This window comes from Haemorhous mexicanus, chromosome 8 (genome assembly GCF_027477595.1).
Source record: "Haemorhous mexicanus isolate bHaeMex1 chromosome 8, bHaeMex1.pri, whole genome shotgun sequence".
NCBI classification, from domain to species: Eukaryota; Metazoa; Chordata; class Aves; order Passeriformes; family Fringillidae; genus Haemorhous; species Haemorhous mexicanus.
In genome coordinates, this window is record NC_082348.1 from 22,546,438 (window position 1) to 22,567,421 (window position 20,984).

The window sequence follows — 20,984 nt, forward strand, 5'->3', positions numbered from 1 at the left end:
GAATATTACAGTCTTACTCTTACACTAAGGTTGCTGGATAATCCTTTTCTTGGATTTTTGTCTCCTTTCCAGCTGAAGACATCATTACCTCATCTTAGAAGGACCAGAAAAAAAGAACCATCAAGCATCCCATCTAGGAGTTTTTATTTCTATTTGCTCCTGCTTTATGTTTTTGCTGCTTCCTCCTCAGTGGAGGAAGGAGATGACTGAGTTAGAAGTGGCATCTCAGGAGCATGGTCTATCCTGTCAGCACTTCAGCATTCACTGTTGCTGTGCTAAAACTAAGGGAGGCCTCAACACAATGTTGGTCCTATGGGTACTTCTGGCTTTGATCATGGATTGCCTTTCCTCAAGTGTTTACCACCCTTGGTAGTGCTGGATTCAGACTTCTGTGTGTGTTGGAAAGCCATCTCTCCCAAAATGTTTATGACCACTGAGAACTCACCTCAGCTTCCTTTTCCTGCAGCAGTTCATGACCATGCAGATGGTCGTGCATAGCTGCTGCAGCTCTCTCCCTTCTTGCTGTGCCACCTCTTTGTATTTTTAAGTTCTCTTTGTCTATGGATGTGATTAGAGAAGCTGATACCATTAGCAGGTAAAATGAATATTGCTGTGATCTCTGGGACATCCTTAGCCTATGATTTTTTTGGCATGTGAATTAATAAAGTGCATGGCAAATATTGGCACTTGGTTAGCATGGGTTCCTATGGGTAACTACTGCAGACTGAAATAGCTTTTTAAGCAAAAACCAACACCATGAAGTTTGTTAATTAATATAAAAGCTCTTTAGTTTTATATGACTTCCGTTTTGGATTCATTATGACAAGTCAGAAATCATCATTATAAATAATGAAACACGATTTTTATTTAAAACTCTGCATGAAAATGTGGTCTGGAAAAGCAGGTTTATCTTCTTTATAAATATGGGCTTGGCAGTTAGCTCCTGCTGTGCTTTTCTCTGGGGGCAGAACTTGACTTAACACCTTGTGCCACAAACAGCATTTTAAATGGGGCAGCAGTTTATTGTGGAGTGTGAGAAGAAACAAGTTTTCTGCAGATCACATTGACAAACACAATCTGTTAGTGGTTTGCTTGTGTGAAGAACAAAACTTAGAAAGCAGGCAAAAATAGTTCTAAAAAGACCTAAATAGGCCACAGCAGAGTCATATCCAGCTATAATTTACCAAACATTGACAAAATCTTTTTCACTTCAGCATTGCCATGTGGAGAACTCTGTTGTACATTCAGTTTTTACAGCTCTGTGCTGCAGCAGGCAGACTTTATTTATAAACAGTCAATTAGCTCTATCATCTCTAATTTATGGAATATATTATGCCAGGGAAATACCCATCTGAAATTCGATAAGGTTATTCTAGAAAACATGCAGATGTGAGGGATCTCTATACAGTTAATATTCTACAAGTCTCCTCTCTGCTTCTTCAAAGTGGAAATTTGTAGATGCCAGTTTTGACGTAGAAGGTTCCTACAAAGGCCTTTCCAGTTAAGGATGAATAATCTCAGAGATGTTTGGAGTTATTGATCAGGTTTATTTTTGGAATGTACTAGCTGCACAGATTTTTAATCTTTAATTGGTCATACTTAAGAGATTTTTTTTTCCATTGAAGCCTGGGATATATATTAATGTAACTACTGAATTTTAGTAATAGCTGCTGTAGCACAACACATATCTGTGGTGGTTTAGTTGTTGTGTGTGTAGCTTTTCACTGCAAACTAGATAGGTAGTGGAGAGTAAATGAAACAACTGTACCAGACAATATTCCAGAGTGCAAAGGATGATTGTGGGGTACAATGCTCCTGCATTATCAGCTGTGAAACTTTAGGGGAAGACTGAGGCAGAGGTACCAGAGGAAAAGCAAGATGTGTGCAATGCAGAGCCTCTGTGAACTTGCTAGTGGGATTTTATTGCTGCAGTGGAAGCACAAATACCAGTGACTTTTGTAATTCTGAAACCAGCTTTGGGTGAGTATGGGATAAACAGGAGGACATTCTTTTAATGAATGACATATTTTCAACAGTTGCCGTACAATAATAGAAAATTATGTGTTTCTGTTTGGTTTGTTTGTTTTAGGTTTTTTTTTCCATTTCTCCATTAACAGAAATTGAAAATGCTTCACATTGTTTCTAGGAAGCCACTGCCTTACATGGTCCCATTAATACTTTCAGATTGTAAAAGCTTCTGATGGCAAACTTGAGAACTGTTACAATCATATTCTATTTAATTTTTCATTTTTTTTTAAAGACAGAATGCTGCAACCTGCCTGGCTCTGTGCTGGGAGTGCTTGGCACTTACACAGCCATGTCCCTGGCTGTTGTTGTACAAACTATCCTGTGTGTACAGTGCAGCAAACATTTCATCTTGGTGGTTTGAGGCAGTTGGTGCATGCTAATTCAATTATTTTCTTGGGTGCTTTATCCACTACTTAAATTTTTTCTACCTCTGAAATACTTTTCAGTGTATCTTTTCATTACAAACCCATCACAAAAGAAGCTCAAGCCTCCTCTTGAGCAGGCTGCCCCAAATGTGAGGAGTTACCAAGGAAGATTGAAATACTGCAGAGTCATACTGACTTCATTGCATCTGCAGTTTGTTTGCAGTTGCTCACTGCTCTAAGTGCAGAGGTCCAATTTATAGTTATTTGCTTACTAAATTTAGATTGGACAAAATTAGAATTGAGTGTTACTGGTCTGTTCAGGAGGTGAACACTTCATACCCTCATCATAACTTAGATGATACCCTGCAGAGAACAGAGGTGCAGCCCGGCCATCTGATGCAGGGACACTGTGAGGAGGTGACAGTCCCTGCTGACATCTGATGCTGGTACTTAATCTTCCAGTCCCTCTGGGATTTGGAGACTCTCTGAGTCCAGTGAACTCTGAGTCTCTGCTTTCATAGATGGAAAACAGTTGGGCTTTGGTTAAATTTAATTGAGGTAAAAAGTACATAGGAATTGTGTTGCTATTCTGATTTGTTTCAGGTGTGATAAAATGATACAGTAATTAACAGATGGATAGAAAATTGTTTTATGGGCTATGTATAGCAGAAGAACATCTGGGAATTTACACACAGAGGTGAAACATTCCCAACATTTCTGCCGTATCTGGGACCAACAGTGTCATGCAGAACATGAGGAGAGGGGAGTCCCCTCTCTTCAGGGCAGTGTGGTTGTTTGAATAAAGCACTTTCACTGAATTGTTCATTTTCTTATGTGGTCTTATGGATAGTTACCATACAGAGGAGAAGACAAAAAGCTGAAGACAAGTAAATAAATAATATTTCATTTCAACATTTGGCTTTAGACAAATAATCCAAGATTTATGAAGTACTTTAATGCTTTTCTGCTTTTTTCTTTTCTGTAAGAAGTGTGTATATAAAAATTGCATTATGAAAAATTAGCCATAATTCATGTTCCAACAGTCACAATTTCTATAAATTATTACATATAATTATAACTATAAATTATTATATATAATTATAACTAACTATCCACTGCTATTACCATTTTGTTGATTAAGAGATGATAGTTCTTTCATTGCAACAGTCCAAAAAAAGCATACTTTGAATAACTGCAGTACCAGAAGGCAAAAACAGTTTCAGATTTTTTTTTTAAATTTTTTTTTCCCTTCCCTTCCCTAAATTTGTTCCCCCACAGTTCATCTTTCCGTGAGCTGGAAAGACAACAGATTTAGGTCACCAGCAAAGTAATTTAGTCACTCTTGGTCAATCTCATGTTAGCTCATCTGCTTTAAAGATTGCATTTTCTGAGTCAGTAAAAACCCCATGGAGTTCATTGACTTATTTTGTGACTTTTTAGACCTCCCCATTCATATGAACATCAGCTGCCTTCTAAAACAGGAAGCACAGGACAGTGGAACAGTCAGGGCTTGCTGTTATGTCATTGATGTTCACAAGCATCAGAGGACAAGATGTTATTTTAGATGACCTGAGGTTTTTGGTTATTTTTAATTCAGACAGACCTTAAATCTAAATTCATCCCTGGTAGACCTTACTTTTAACTGAATGTATTAGAGAAAGAAACCTTACATTTCCTGTCTGAATTAAGCAGGGTCACTGTTTGTGTAAAGCCATCACTGGTCCTTGTGATTCACCCTGTCCCTCTGACCGGCGTGGAGATGGCCAGGCCTGCAGGTGAGCCCTCTCAGCTGTCCTGGTTAACACTGTCAGCTTTCTGCACTAGAGCAGCAGTTCTGATGACTGCTAGGTTTTGCATCCCTGCCTTGCAGTGCCCTGGGTGCAGCTGAGTCACTGCCTTTGGCCAGTGCTGGATTTGCCTCTTGGCTGTTCCTTGCCGTTGCGGCGTTTGCGGTGCCGTCGCTGCACATGGGCCAGCAAAACGCTGAGCGGTGCTTTCACCGCTGAGCCTCACACTTGGTTAGCAGCTGACCAACTCTGGGCCCTTGTGCTTGCTCAGGAGAAGAGGGAAGCAATTCTTTTTGTTTTCCCCAGTGCTGTTCATTTGCTTTCTCTCTCACCTTAAAATAAACTTTGGTTTTTCACCCTCCAAGTTCTGTGGCGTGTGTGAGAGCTTGGAGAAGGTTTTGCATTCAGTCTACCTCGCTGGTACTCTGAGTAGTTCTCCAAAAGGCACCTCTCCAATGATATTTACTTCTGTAAATGTGCAATATGAAATCCTGACATTCACAGATAGAGGAACAATTAGTTATTTTATGTGTGGTAACATTTTTTAAAATATTTAAATTCACCTTATATAATCACAGGGCTTTAAAAAACTATTTCATTCATACCAATGTAGGTAGAATGAAAAATATGCAGGTACCTGGTAAATATGGCACAATTTGAAAAGTCCTTATATTGGGCTAATGAACTGCTAAATGAAAGTTTCAAAAATTTGGAGCCAAATATAAGATACTGTACATGAATGGTGTTTTAAATTAGGAATGTGTGCAAAATTTTAATGCCAACAACCAGATATGTTGGTAACATTAGGCAATAGTTATTGGCTGACAACATTAGCAAATTAGATGCAAACCTGCAACATGATTTGTCAAAAACTGAATTTGTTTTTCACTAGTGAAACTGAAGAATTATTCTGAGTCTCTTTAAAGTCATAGTGAAATTAAGCATTTTGGAATTCTGTCTTGAGATCAGTCTGGGAATTTTGCATTTGGACACAAAAGAAAATGTATTAGTTCCTTGTAAATGTTCTGGTAAAGCACAGTGTCAAAGTGTTGGAAAGAATTGGTAGGCACTTGTCATTTAGGGCTTGAATGGCACTGTTATGTTGGAGCATTAATGAGGGCTTTGAGAGAATTCATTGCAACCTGCAAACTCTGTATCTTCTGTAGCTGGCCTGACTGACTCCATGCTAAAATTATACTCCTTAAAATGCTTTTGTGAAGTACAGCTGACCCAGAGTCAGTGCTGATGTTGCTGGCACAACTTTAGGCCTCTCAGTACAAAGTATTTTGCAAAGGACATTACAGATATTTTGTGATGAAGTGATAGTGTACCACAGGTTTAGTTGTGTTAAAATAAGACATATTTTGCTTGATGTTATACCATTCCTTTTTTGTTTAGATGAAGCTGAAGAAAAACTTCCTCATATCTCAGCCCTGGAGAGAGAAAGACCAGCAATTGCAAAGTGACAGGGTGCAGCCATTTAGTCTTTAAATCCTAATTTTAGATTCCCTTTGTTTATTCCTTTTTTTTTCCTTATGATTAGAATCTGCAGTCATGGCCTCTCCCATGAAGAGCAGGTTTTTGCAAATGCAGAATATGTTTAAATTTTTTTCTAAAGAATTTTTTGGTGTTAGCTGAACTTCTAGGCAGTGCTCTGTGACATTGAAAAGTGGGGCACCTACAGAGCTTGGGTTAGAAACGGAAAGATAAATTCAAAGGATCATGATTGTGTGCAATTTCTGAGAGGACAGGAACAAAGAAAGAGGAAAGGGGACCTGACACGGTCATGAGATATAAAGGAATAACTGGGTCGGTGGGAGGTAGTCTGTGCTTCATTGTTGCAGGGTGAGGCAGAGGAGGAATGTAAAATCGTGGAGTGGGAGCAGAGAGGTTTGTCTTTGGTGGGGATGGGCTTGCAGAACAAAGAGCAATTGTGAGAATCTGGGGTGATGCAAGATAAGAACTGGGGGGACAAAAGAATTTGTAGTAAAAAGTTAAGGTGTTAATAATATATAGGGGCATGTTAAGGATTTGTGTTTCTACTGCTCTGTTATCCCTACAAATCTTTTGTGCTGGTTATCACACGTTATTTATATGGCACTTGGGAGATGGAAATATCTCACAAGCACCCATTGAGGCTGGCAGGTGTGAACATTGATCATTAGCACAGAATAGTCCTCTTCTCTAGACTGTAAAATTAGCCTGTTTCTCAGTTGGTTGACTGAGCTGTGTGCACCCCATTTCAGACTGTGTAGCTCCATCTGAGTGTCTCAGCCTTATTCTTGGCTGCTGCTGTACATACTGTGGATTGTTTTGTGTCTAGTAGAGGAAAACTAACTTCATGTCTTGCAGGTGATGCTAATCCAGCAGGTCAAGCAATAATGATCATCAATCACTTACTGAAGTGGTAAAAGGCAAGTTGTTTTTAGACAGGTGAAACAGGGTTTTCAGCTGGGCATTACTAACCTTGGTGCTTTCTGTAAGCCACCAAAACGTATGTGCCCCGTCCCAAATTTTGGGGAAGTGCAAGTAGGGTAATGCTCAAAGAGAGCAGCAGTGTTTGATGTTAGGAGGGAAGGATGGTTGTTTGCCAGTTGGCATGTTTGCTAATTTATAGATGTGTCACTGTTAATTGTGGCCAAAGATTTTTGCACTTTTTGTCCAATATCCTGTTGAAGCACACCATGTTTGCTGCTGTGTCCAATATGATTAATCATCATGTTGATCGTTGTATAAACAAGGACTGCTCTGGGAACTGGGCTCAAGCAAGCTTTCAGCCCTTCTCTTAATTTACTAAATACAAGCCTTTCTGCACATCTGACTATAAAATATTTGTCAATTCTTCAGTTATGCCAGTTTTTCTATAAACTTAATCAAGCTTATTAAAAATCTTTTAGAAACCTGAGAAAACTGAAGTTAGGTGACTAAAGTGTTGTAAAACCAGTGTATATGTGCACTAGCAAATTTTGCATTTGTAGAGAGCTCTTCTGTGTAGTAGGCAAAAGTTTGACAAAGACTCTTGACTAAGACTTGAGTTTAGACATATTTAAAGGAGAAATAATTTGCATATTCTTAATAATGCAGGAAAATTAATTCTTGCAAGAATTTTTTGGATTTGTGGTTGGTTTACAACACTGAAAGCTTTTGCATTGGAGCTGGATGATTTGCAATGTTATGTGGTTTATTTCAAACAGGATTTTAGATTTTAGATTCCTTTGATCCTTTTTATGTTACATGACTCCAGTATTGTATTCTGGTTTTATAATCTGTGTATGTATAAAAATCAATACATATTAGCAGTCTTTTTCTGTCTTTATTATGTTTGGGAAACCAATGACTGATGGAAAACATGCAGCTTTTCAATGATGAGAATATTCTAGAGCTACTCAGATACTTCCTTCTGTGCCAGGTGCCTTAGGGCATTGCTGTCCTCATATTAGATCATGCTTTGTGCACAGGCAAAAGCAAATCAGTGTGGTGTGATTTCAGCTGAAATTATTAGCAATGTTGGAAGTAGAGAGTTTCTCCTATGACAAATAAATGTGACTTTTGAGTACGCTGTGATTTTGGTCAGTGAAGCTGAATGTTGATTCATTAGTATTCCAAAGGTAGGAAGAATTAAGCATATCCAGCAATCCATGTGTGCAGGACTTAGTATGAGGCTAGGCAATATCATGTGTTTCCCTCATGGAAGGGAGTCAAGGGAGAACCAGCTGGGCATTAGCAGAAAAGGGCTTTTTTTGTTCTTGTGGGGGTTTTTTGGGCACTGATTTGCTCTGTCAAGAAACTACTTTTGAGCAACTGCCTGTTTTTATTTTCAGTTTAATTTCAGACAGCATGTCTTAGATTTTGCAGGAACTTCAAAAGTGATTATTCCATCTCAGGCTCTTTTCAGCCATGTCTGTGATTCCTAATGTATTTGTGAAGAACTCAAGACATTTTTGGTATTTCTTTGCCATGAGCAATAATTCTCTATTTTTATTTTCTGACTTTCTAATGAAAAGATCTCTGAGTGAGGCACAGAGAAATTTGTGTAGTAATGAGATAAAAAGGATTACTTTGTGATGTGCTCCTGCTCTTCCATGGAAAGTTAGGTTTTAAACATATGTGTCAGTAAGAAAAACAAATATAATTTTTCAGAATCTTTCTCTACACTTGAAGAACATTTAACATTGTTCCAGACAAAAGATCAGACTTAATAAATGCCTAGTGACAGACAAGGATAAAATTGGAAAACCTTAAGTGGAAAGATAATTGGTCTGCACCAGAGGTACAATTAAGAAAAAGAAAAGAAAATCCTTTTATTTTATCGTTCTTTTTCTGTGTTGCTTTGGTTTTTTACTTGGTTGGTTGGTTTCAGTTGTGGAAAAGGAGAGGCTGCATTACAGTCTAACCTGAACTCTTGCCATGGAATGGGTCATTAGGCTGCCCAGAATGAATTTCTTCTTCCAAATCAGCAGTGATGACTGAGCTTTGGAATATATTAAAAACCCCCCAGACCTTGAAAATTCTGGTCTGGATGTGAAAATGTCTTCTCATACCTCTTCACCAATACCCATTGTAAGCCTCAGTCTGTTTTATCAGTATTAATTACCTTCACCATTATAAATCTGGGCTTTCTTTCTAACCTGCATATATTTATCTCCTTTTTCCCCCCCTGAAGATTTTGCTATACCTTTGAGAGGAATTCTAACAATAAATTCCTTCCCCCCCATATAGTGGGCTATAGATTGTCATCCAGTGACACTTCAATCTTCTCTTTGACAAACTTAATAGATTGACCTCTATAAATCTTTTATTAGTAGTGATGTTTTTCAATCTTGTGGCCATGCTTATGGTTCTCCCTTGAACCCATTTGTGAATGTCTTTGAAATGCTGGCAGCAGAACTGGGTGCAGTGATTTAGTAGCAGTCACAGAGGCAGTGCAGCCTCCCTGATCCTTCTCAGTATTTCCCAGATTACCTCTGAGCCATTAACTGCATTATCCTGTGCAGCTGTGATCTCCTTATTATTTGTCCAGCTAATTACTTCTAGGAATAAAACTGCATTCTGATTTTTGATCCTGGGTGTGACCTTCCACCTAGCGCCCCAAAAGCCTTGCTTGGTGAAGCTCTGACTAATCTGCTGGTTTTGTGTCTCCTCTGTCTGTTCTCTGTGACCTGATCAAAATCCATCAATTCTAGCCTTTTATTTTTCCCCATAAAAACATTGTGCTTATATTGAGACAGCACTGATTTTTTTTTTTTGCATCCTTCCTACCAACATTTGATGATAATGTTCAAGATCAGTAAAATAGGAAGCCCTTCATTTGCTGTGAACTGAAGTTTTACTTGGTAGTTTTGAAACATATAGCAAAAATGTAATGTTTTTGTGGTAGTAGAAATAAAACATGCAGAGAAACAAGAGATAACTTAATAAATGAAGGGCAGAAAAATGAAGTCAGACAACATGGATTTCAAGGGTCACAAGAAACTTTTAGCCTCCTGTGCTCTGAAAGATTAGTACAATTTTTTGTGAAAATATTTTATAAGCTCTTTTAAAAGGGAAATTAGTTTCTCTGCTTAGATTGCTGTTCAGCTGAGATTTTATTAAAAATCTGCTAAAGTGTCTTGAGGTTTCTAATCTATTTTTCTTTTGTCCAAGTTGCTAAATGGTAAGGAAAGAAATAGTAAAATAAGGGAAAAAAGGGTTTCTGATTTTTATTTTTTAATAGTTTGTTGAAAATTGTGAGGGTTTTTCCAATGGAAAAAAAAGCAGAATGCATGAAAATGGTTTCTTAAAAATGTTTATATGTTTGATTAAAATTTTTTGCTTTTTTTTTTTTTTTTTAGATAAAAAATGTCATTCTCTGAAAAATTCTGGAGGGAAATGAAAAATTCCCCATCCATATTTTCAGTTTTAAAAAAGGGATATCATAGCATGTACTGCATTCTTTTTCTGTTGGTTTTTTTTTCCTTTTTTGAAAAATATGTCCTAGATGTAGGTTAGTCCAGAAAGGATGATAATGTCCCCCAGTTCGTTTTCCCTGTTTAATGTTTAACTGGCATGGATTGCACACCATTTGTGTTTGTATATTTGTGAATCTGTGTGCCACTGAGCCCTCTGCTCTCAGCAGTCTGTTCCCCATGCACGTGACAGAGGCTGATAATGCTGACTCTGTGCTATGCAAAAACATTTCTGTGCCCTACAGATCAATAGTACTCCATTACTGTGACAGCCTGAGGAACGTGGAACAGCAAAGACTTCCTCATGAAAATCCTAGCATCACACCAGCTGCTGAGGCACTCCTGAGAGGCTGCAAATGGGTTGAGGGTTTGTTTTGAAATTGTCATCTAAACTGGAGGTTTGGACATACTGGGGCTCCACTAATTGCCAGGAATGCCTCAGGGTCCCTGGAAGGGCAGGAAACCCTGCCTAATCGTGTAGGCAAGCAGAAAATGGAAAAGACAGATGTTGTGCTGTCCTTTTCTTGTCTGAATCTGATTATCTGTTTTTTGACCTCATCCATCTATTTGATGAAGTCTGTCACAATTGTGTCTTCTACAGAGATACATGCCTCTGCAAGTAATTTTCTTAGTATTATTTTGTATTATATGTATTATAATATATATATGTATTATTTTGTCTTTGTATTATTGAGACATGCTTGGACTAGCCACTCATGGGAAAAGAAATAAAAATAAATTATCCCAAGTGTTGGGGCATGCAACACTTCTGTTAAGGATGACATGAAATAAGAGTTTCTCAGTGTCTGCTGGTACAGCAGTCTCCTGTGGAATATGTTCTGTATGATGTAGGATTACATACAGAAGTAGACCTTAAAAGCTAAAAACCTTCAAGATTTTCTTACCTGCACACTGCCCCCCTCAAAAAACAAACAAACTGAAACACCCCAAAACCACAAAGTCAAAACCACCCCTTAACCTGAGCACCAAAACAAAGCCTGAGGACTTAAACAAACCACTGTATTTAATACACTTGGTTGTTCATTTGGAAAACACCATGTTAATTTATTTTAATTTCCTTGATAATTCTTCCAACAAGTGCTTGTCATGGGAGATTGTGAAATGTAGGGCTGTAGAAGACGACATCTATGAAAAACTTCCTTTATTCCATTACTTTCACTGCATTACTGACTACCAGTCAGTCAAGGAGAAGTGGTATCCTAATTAAGAACTTTACTCTTATTGACATAAACATTGTGTCTTAGCCAATTACCTATTTAGTCTTGAAAGTGTTTGCATGAAACTGCATGTGTAACATAGGTGAGTGCTGTTCTTGTCTGTCATCATATGAAATAAGACATAAAAACCCCTGGGTTTGTTATCAGTTGAGTTTAGTGGTTGCATTGCTGCTGTGTATGGCTGGTTATATATTTAGCTAAATTAGCAAACAGAGCAGTCAGTGAGGTGCAGGAGATGAGTGCCCACATCCAAGCACACAGCAAGCCTTGTAAGCAAGCACGAGACAGCAGAGCTCTGCTGGAGCCCAGCAGTGAGGTGACTGTAGGAGAAAGGCTGAGGCACTGGAAGAGACCAGCAGAGACACTGCTGATCACACTGTGATCTCAGGCAGAGCCCTGCTGCTCATTGTTGGGTCACCACTGTTTGCCATTTCCATCAATACATTTGGAAAAGACCTGTAAGACCACAGAATGAAAACACAACTTAATACTTCCAAGTTCACCACTAAACCACATCACCAAGTACTGCAGCTACGTGTCTTCTAAATACCTTCAGGGATGGTGACTCTGCTGCTTCTCTGGACAGCCTCAATGTCCTTTTTATAGTGAGGGACCCAGAACTGGACAGCGATTCAGGGTGTGGCCTCACCAGTGCTGAGTACAGGGGGACGATCCCTGCCCTGGTCCTGCTGGCCACTGCTCCTGATCCAGGCCAGGATGCCCCTGGCCTTCTTGGCCACCTGGGCACACCCTGCCTTCTCTTCAGCTGGCTGTTGACCAGCACGCCCAGGTCCTTTTCCACTGGGCTTTCCAGATGCTTCTTTCCAAGCCTGTAGCATTGCATGGCGTTAAAGGTCTTTAGACATGACCTCAAATATATTTGCCAGCCTAAATGATTCTGTGATCATGGAAATTGCAAATTGTGCCAAGTGCAGCAGTTTGGTCTGTATCAGAGCTCCTTTCCAGGGTAATGCTGCATGGGACTTATTTCCTACCAGGCAGGATCTAGAGCCTCTTGAATGAGGGCTAGAGGATGATTTATGGCAGCATTTAGGCACTGTATGCATTGCTGTATATAATATCAGATTGAGACTTTGCATATGCCAATGTTGTTACGAGTGCCTGAGAACAAACCATGTACATTTGTTATCCAAACCTTCAGTAGGCAGTTCTTAAGAATACCTGAAAAGAGCAATGGTGATACACTCATATGAATTCTAATATCTTCTACCCTAAAAATCATTTAGTACTATCTAGATTTTCCCATTTTTCCTGCAGCACCTCAGTTGTTCCAACTTATAAATATTGGACCTCAAAATAAATCATGAGTGGCTCCCTTAGATCGAGTTTTGTTCTGCTATCTTTTAATCAGTGATTTAAATTAACTGCTCAGAGGTCTGGAAACCAAACTTAAAATGAATTTATGAAAACCTTTTCTTAAGAAGTTAATACTTTGCTAAAGGAATGTGGCTGATTCTCAAACAGTGCCTGCAAAGGGATTGGTTGTCTTGTTTGTTAAAGAAGAAAAGCAACAAACTGCTTATTTCCACAAGTGGTCTATTAAATCATCACATCATTGCTACTGCATTGAGAACGTTTATTTCCATTATATTTTTGTGTTTGCAACATTCATGTATTGCAACAAGGGCAGGTTGTGATTTTCCTGCATGGAAGGTCAGCAGTGAAGAGGGAAAGAGGCAGTTACATATTGCTCATTGTATGAGAACAAAGGTTGGCCCTGGGTGAGTGCTTGAATGTTGAATGTGTTACACAGCACCACACAAAACCTCTTCCTTCCCAAGGGAAAAGCAGCCCCTGATCAGTTTGAATGTTTTCTTTGAATGAATGCCAGTGACAGTTGCATACTTATGTCTCATTTATGTCTAAAGATTCATCTCTGTGCTCTAAATTGTCTTCTCAAATTACTCCACTACCACAAGAGATATTAAACACTGAAGTATTCGGGGCACTCTTGCAGAAAAGACTCAATCAGAGTGAGAAGCAACATAACATTAATCACAGAAGTCTGTTATTTGAGTCCAGGCTTCATTTTGAGTTACAGATTGAAAACTTTAATTTCTCTTTCATATGACATGCATTTATTTAGCACTCTGGATTGATACAATTTGTGTATCTGTACTTTTTCATCATTTCTGCTAATAGCTTTTTCACAAACCACACTGAAGTTGTTGCAGTTGCCCAGGCTTGGTGGAACACTTTTAGATTATGAGACAGGACAGAGATTTCCTATTTGGTGTCAGTGAACTTGCCATACAGTGATGGCTTGTAAAGCATGATAGCCAAATACTCCTGCCTTTAATTTGCTTATACTCAATTCCACGAGCTGCTTTTCTGCTCTGTGTTGCCAATTATCTTGTGCAGTTTATACAGCTTATGTTTCCCAGTCTTTGCCCAGTTAACTCCCTGGTGCACTATCTCATGTCATTCAAAAAAATTTTTTTCTCCCCATTAAAAACAACCTTTCTCCTTTTCATTACTCCCCTCTACCTTTTGGTTTTTAAATTTTAGCAATTAGCAAAACAATACTCAATTTTAAAATGAAATTTCAAATAATGAGAATCTGTGCAACCTCAGATATAATGTAATTAGTTCATTGAAGAAAATGATGAGTAATGAATTTTTATGTGGAGATTCAGTGTTTCCTTCAGTATTTTGACACTACTGAGCAGTTAGAAAGATAAAATTCCAGGAAATATTTTAAAAATATGTAAATCAAGCATTGTAACCCAAGACAAAAGGCGATGAGAAATTGCTAAGTAGGTCTCAGTGCTCCCTTGTCTTTCAAGCTATTTAGTAACATTATTATAAAAATCATCAGACTCCACAGCTTGGTAGGTGATTGGTCATTTATTTTAATGCATTTGAAATAATTTTGTTTGATATGATAGACAGCAGGACTTCTGGGTGAGCAAAATATCTCTAGTGTAAAAATTTGTGGTTTCCAATATGAAAAATAAAGTGTCACTTTCCTTAGTTTATTTAGACAGAAAAAGACAGTAGCCCTTTGAGGACAGAAAAGAAATGAAGAATGAAGGTTTTTTTAGATCTGTTTAGTGCTCAGTTTAAGACACCAGAGGGTGGTGGTGGTGGGGGAAGTCTCAAACCACATCACTAATGAACTGAGAATAAATGAGATTAAAATAACGGTATAGGAAAAAAAAAAATCAAATCTCAGTTGAAGTAGAGCAAGGATGAAGAATGGGGAATCTGTAGCTTATTGCCCCCCAGGCCCAGACAAATTGTAAAAATTGAGATCCAGCACAAAAAAATTGAGAAAACCATACCTTCACTTCAATTCTAGCTTAAAAAAGAAATATAGTAGGGACAAAGTGCAAAAAAGTGGTGGAATAGCTCTTGTAGTCATAGAAAAAGTTATTCCATTCCAGATATTTAAGAAAGTATAGATGATCCCTTAGCTGTACAATAAAGACTCTTTAGTATATTCAGTAATTTCTTTTTGTTGTTCCTGTGTGGTAATTTTGCATTCCTTTATGAATAGAATTAGGTATAGGTGTTTGTCTCATCCTGGAGTATGCTAAAATCATGTCACAGGGCATTTTCCCTTATGCATCAGAGTTAAAAGGTCTCGTTGCATGTTTTGCTCATGAGATTTGCCCTTTCCATGACTTAGGCCATAACAACTTTTCTATAAACATCACTTTACATAAAATAAGTAAATAACTTAAGAAACAATGTACTGCAGAACCAGTAGGTAATTATATTATCTCATTATTCTTTTTCTCATTGATTTCCGATGAAATTGATTAAAGTACTTCCATGCACAGGAGATATTTGCTGTGAAGTAAAAAGGTAATAAAATTTGCCTTATACTTGTCAGGAAACAAAATCAAAACAAATGCATGATTACCAGGAGGAGGCCATCACCACTCACCCAAAACACATCCTCATAGTTTTTGAATGTGTTTTTAGATTTTATGTTGCTCTCTAGAAACATACCACCATGGTATATGACTTGCTTCTGTTCCCATTGAAATCAGTAGCAAAATTGCCAGGGACTGAAGGAAAAAGCCTGCTAAAAATGCTGTCAAAAGCATCGTTTTCATTTTGGCAAATTCAATTTGTTGGCCAAAAATTAGATTTCTAATTGTTTGCTTCAATCATAGTTACAGAGAGACTGGCATCTCTTTGTGTCAGTTTCACTGGATTTATTCCTTCTAACATGCTCTAAAAAAGAGCTATTGCTCAAATTTTAAGCCAAAATTGGAAGTCAGACCCTTAGCAATATAGAAAGAATCCAAATTCAGTGTTCAAGCACAATAAGAAAGATTTCTGTTCTAACTCTTGCTAATTTGCTTTTTTTTTTTTTTGCTGCGCTTACAAGTCATGTTTTCTCAAATATTCCAGTTGTCTTTTTTTTTGACTTTTAACCCTGAACTGCACTGTTTCTTAATCAGAAATTTCTACGTATAAGTAATAGTGGTATAGTATTGGAGCTATTTTTGCTGTGAAGTAGGGCAAAAAGAAATGTTTGCTTCTTTTCTTTGTGAAGGGGGGTGGTTTAATATTTTTGGCAGGTTTTTTTTCTTTTTTTTTATTTTGTTGTGGTCACAAGTCAGTGTGGTTTGAACAAGTTGCTGGTTAGGTTCAGCTCTTAGAGCTTGGAGAGCACCACAGAACCATTGTGGAGCTTGGCTCAGGTGTAAGCCACTACTTTTATTTAATAGCTTTCAAAAGAAAAAGTCCATACTTGACAGAATCCCAGACTTGGCAGCTATTAACAGAACAGTTTTTCTTGTGTACTCCTTGTTAGCATTGTGGTTGCTTCTTACGACAGCATTTACTGCTTCAAGAGCCTTCAGAACACACTTGAAGTGCCAGGGCACTGTCCTTCTGTGCTATTACTAAATATAAATTTTTCCACTTGAGTCAACCCACTGAAGATCAGATGTTTTAAAAAGGGTTTGATTTTTATTTGCCCCAAGGCTACTCGGCTAAAAAAAATTCAGTGACCTCATAGCTGAAAGTGACTGCAGATTTCCTATTAAATAACTCAAGTGTTCTGCACAGCTCTGTGAACTAGGATTATATTTTTGTTCTAATTTTTGTCATTTCATTTTTGGTTTAAATGAAAATTGCATAGACCTTGAGATATCCCTGTTGGTACACCTCTTTGACTAAAATTTCCCTGATGCATTTGTCAGATGTGAAAATGCTGTTAAACTAGACTAGCAGTCCCTTGGTATGCTAGGATAAAAGGAAAAGCCTTTCTTTGGATTCATCTTCATTAGGTTTTCTCTCTGAAGTTCTGAAACAAATGTGCTGTGCAGCTTGTTTCTTTCTTCCTGCAACCTCTAGTCTTGTTGTAGCTGGCTTTGGCATAACCAGTCTTCTCAGGCTTCTTCTAGCAGGAACTTGTCATCCTGAAAAGAGCACAGAATTCGCCAAGATGTTCAGGGAATGTGGGCAGCCTTTGCTGTTGGAACAGCCGTGTCCTCCCACTCGTGTCACTGGGATGCTGTGTGGCCTCTGTGGGTAATATGTGGGTTTGTATTTCTGTGGGGGACTCCTTGATGGAGATTGAAGCTCATTCATGAGCTATGGATGATTTTCATACTTGCAGAAGTACTGGTAACTAATAAACTGAAGTCATTCCACTCTCCCTTAGCACAGCAAGCAGAAAAGGTTTTGAGTAATCACAGATCTTGGCTCCAGCAGGAGTGTTTTTTCTTAGGGTGCATTATTCAGAGGCTGGTGGCACTATGTAAATCATTATTTAGCTGCCTCTGTGTGAGTATTTGGGCTCAGGATGATATTCTTCCATGGTATCTCTTGTGTCTGGAGAAGCTAGAGCTTTGTCTTCCATATGACATAATTTCTTGAGTGTGCAGTCATGTCAGAGTGTTAATGTACCTTTGTCCTGATCTGATCTAACACGGCGCAGGGCAGCACCTTCTCCACACCCATCTGCAGCTAGCTGTGCTGTGCTGACCCTCGGTGTGCTGTCAGCACAGTGGATGTGGAAGGGCACTATTTCAAAATTAGGAGGGCAGTGGAGAAGATCTGTCATCTGCCTGAAGCTAACGTCCCATTCAGGGAACAATTTCATCCAAGGTTAATGGAAGATCTGACTCTGTATCAGTCAGCTGAAGCAAGATCACAGTGATCTGTTAAACGTGGAGAAGTGCAGCTCCATTCCTGAGCTGCCATGGTGTACTTGCAGCATTTTGATAGGGTTTGACAAGGAGTGTTTGACATTTATTGACACAAATATCCTCTGTGCTGCTCTAAGTATCTGGTTTTCTGTTTGTGGGCTGAAATTGAAGGTTTGGGTGGAGAGAAGGGAGAGAAATTTCCTGCTATTTGTAAAGCGGTGATGTGCCAGCAGTGGCTGAGTAAACAGGAATGGGAACACCCCCTGCACTGGGCAGCAGCCAAAGGACTCCCAGCCACACACTCCCCCTGCCTCAGTGAAACCTTTGATACTGCAGGTGAGGGCCCCACCTTTGAGAGAGGCACCTGCTTTTTAAAACACTTGCAGAGTTCTTGATCTAACTGCAGGATTTTTACAAGGTACTGATTATAATGGGGTGTTCAGTGGTGTCTGTGCTATAGGGAAGGGAAGTCCTGAGGAGTTACTTGATAATGTCATTATATTATGCAGGATAATACCCCCTTATCAAGGGTTTGTAAACTTTGCCTGAGAATTGCTATAAATTACTTGAGCCTTTCCTTAGGGTTTTTTAAAATAATACCACTTTAATCTTCTGTGAGAATGCAGAACAATGCATTTGTGTTTGTGGTGGGTAGTTGTTGGGATGGGGAGTAAAAGACTGGGAGATGTGTTGGATTAAATAGTTAACAGATTTCTTTGCTGCAGAGCTACTTTGGAGCGAGGGTATGTTCATCCACTCTTTCTCTCCCATTTTTCTTTATTCAGGTGGAGTTCAGCTGAGACTGACTTCCTCTTTGGCTGTCCATAAACTGTGAAACAGAAGGATGCAGAAGACTATCCCCTGCATTTTTGTCCATGAGTGATAAGAGCACAAGATCATTAATACAAGTCTGCTGCAAAGATGAGTTCAGAGGAGAAGAGTATATCTCCAGCTCACAAAACATCCACTCCATCACATAGAAGTGCCTCCTCCTCATCATCATCTCAGAGAGATAGGAGGCAGGTAAGGAAATACTCCAGTTGTTGGTACCATCTGTTGGGATGATAGATTTATTCCTGTAACGTGGCTGTTCTTGTTAGCTCTTGGTTTGCTTGCTTGTAGCTTTGGATGATAACACTACAGCCAAAAATTGTTGATTTTTTGAATTTACTTTTTCCATTTCCTAACGTGGCTTGAAAAAGATTTAGAAGCAGCATGGGCACTAGTGTACAGCACTGGAACAGGAAGTATATAGTCTCATGGACAAGTAGGAAACATGCTCTGGAGTCTTTTGGGAAGAGGTTTCTTTGGCAGCATGAGCCTACAGTTGCTTAAAGTCATTCTTTGTCATCTGTGAATATCTCTTTTTGTAAATCCAACAGAGATACATTATTGTTTTAGAAAGTGGTGTTTCAGTTTAAATACCATATTGTTCATCCTTTCTGTAAGCACCTAACGTTTTAAATATTATTTGTTTCACTACAAATTAACACTGATTGTACTACCTCATAGAGTACTGATCCAGTTATGTTAGACTTCTATTTTTAAGAGACTCTTGTTTGTGTGGATGTAATTCTCTAGGATATTTTTGAGATGAAGACTGTATTAATTCCCCTCAAAAGAATTTGAGCTTTCCTGTGGGGTTTTTTTCAGGGCTGGGTGTACAGTGTGGCCACAATATTGGTGGGAGCACTCCAGAAAATATCAGAGCTATCTACTAGATTTCAGATAAGTTCTTACACATATATTTTACAAATGCAAAGGTTGATACAGGAAAATGTGTTTAGAACAGAAACATATTTTTAAAGTGTGATCCATGAAAGAGGCAAATAATTTTAAAAAATTCAAATAAAGGTCACTGGCTTAGGAATATTTTCCCAGCTACTTGGATGGCATCTCTGATACTATTTTCTCAGCTGCTGCTGGGGAAGTTTCTTCCCTTACCTCTTAAGAAAATTTTGAAACCCAAGAGTCTTTAATGAAGACTGTAAAATTTACAGGTTTGAATGTAAATAGTCTCACCACAAGGTACTTTTTAAACTTTGAATCAGGAGAAGAATTCTGATGTATGCTCAATAACAGGAAATAATAGGCAGGAAATGTGTGTGGAATTTTTTAATAATTTCCATTGCTTAAGTAGGTCCAAAAAGTATTTTCTCACAGGTGATAAATATTTTCCCTTTTGCAGTGTACAGGACTTTGGATAGCTGTAGTTAGCTAATTAAGTCTTGGTTAGGATATAACCTTTTAATTTTTCATTATTTCCATCTGGAGCAAGAACTTTGATATAGTTTGTTTAAGGCATCTGTGTATTTTATCTCCCACCTTTAAGCCCAAAGAAGGTAAATGCAAGACTAGCAGGAGCTGCTGGTCTCAGCTAAGAGCATATTCTCTGAGTTTTCTGTGTAATTAGTTTGATGCAATCATGCAACTAGGAATAAAAAAAAAAAGACCAAACCAAAAACCTCTTGTGAATACATTTTACCATAAATCTGATGGCTACCACATCTGTTACCATAGCAACAGGACAGAGCAAGGTATACCTGTCATCATCATGAAATGGATGCTTAACTTTAGGTCCATATTTGATCACAGAAACGTGAAGCATGATTTTAAAATAATGCTATAAAGGCTGATGGTGTGATGCATCCAGAGGATCCCATAAAGTGTGATGATGCTTAATGAGTCCTTGGGCATGTAAATGTGGACTGCAAGGGCTACTCTGAGGCATTTGTTTTTTGCCTTAGTTCTCTCAGTGTTAAAGCAGGAGAACGAATGGGTGAGCAGTTTCTTCTGCAGGAAGAAATGGAGCTGCAGCGTGCAATGCAGAATGGACTGCAGTGGTGCTGTACCCAGGGAAAGGAGCATGCACGCTTCCTCTCTGCATGCAGACACAGTAAAACATCCATTTCATCCCACCACCCACTGTAACAACTGTATTTTTAATTTCTTTCCTTGCTTATAGTATTATTTATATATATATTGATTTTCATTGGGTTTTGCCCAAACACAGTGATAGCTAGGGGTTAAGGGGCCATTGGATTTTACTTTGAAAAGGCTTTAAAACTCTGTTTTGCTGCCTCCTTGGTCTCTTTAGAGCAGCTAGTGGAAAAGCACCCTTCCTAGACTGGTAATATAAATGAATATGGAAAGTGATGTGACTGGATGAAGTGCCAATGTAGCTTTTATTGTCTTATGTGAGGATAACACTGGATATTTCTGGGTGGTTAATGATTGAAACCTTCTCATCATATAATTCTTGTCAAAGTCATGCCAGCAATTACAGCACAGTTTCCCAATAAATTATGGTACAGGAGGCTGAATGAGTATGAACATGACTATGATAAATCATTTTAGGGAGAATGGAAAATGTCATGCTGTATATAATGCTGGCATTTTAATGTATCTTTTTTATTTGTACAATATACATCACCTAAGAGAATTAGCAGTCAGCAAAAGCTTTGACATTGCCAATTTGCAGGCTGCA

General features: G+C 38.4%; 1 protein-coding gene across 2 annotated transcripts in view; it reads left to right on the forward strand.

Moving 5' to 3' along the window:
- The window catches only part of OSBPL6 (oxysterol binding protein like 6), a 96,096-nt gene that overhangs the window by 22,786 nt on the left and 52,326 nt on the right, over positions 1–20,984 (forward strand). For both annotated transcript variants that reach the window (XR_009487358.1, XM_059853188.1), the window contains exon 2: positions 18,283–18,520. Coding sequence is in view for 1 of the 2 variants with exons in the window: in XM_059853188.1 (XP_059709171.1) it covers positions 18,419–18,520 (102 nt within the window). In the remaining variant the exon portion in view is untranslated. The remainder of the gene's footprint in view (positions 1–18,282; positions 18,521–20,984) is intronic.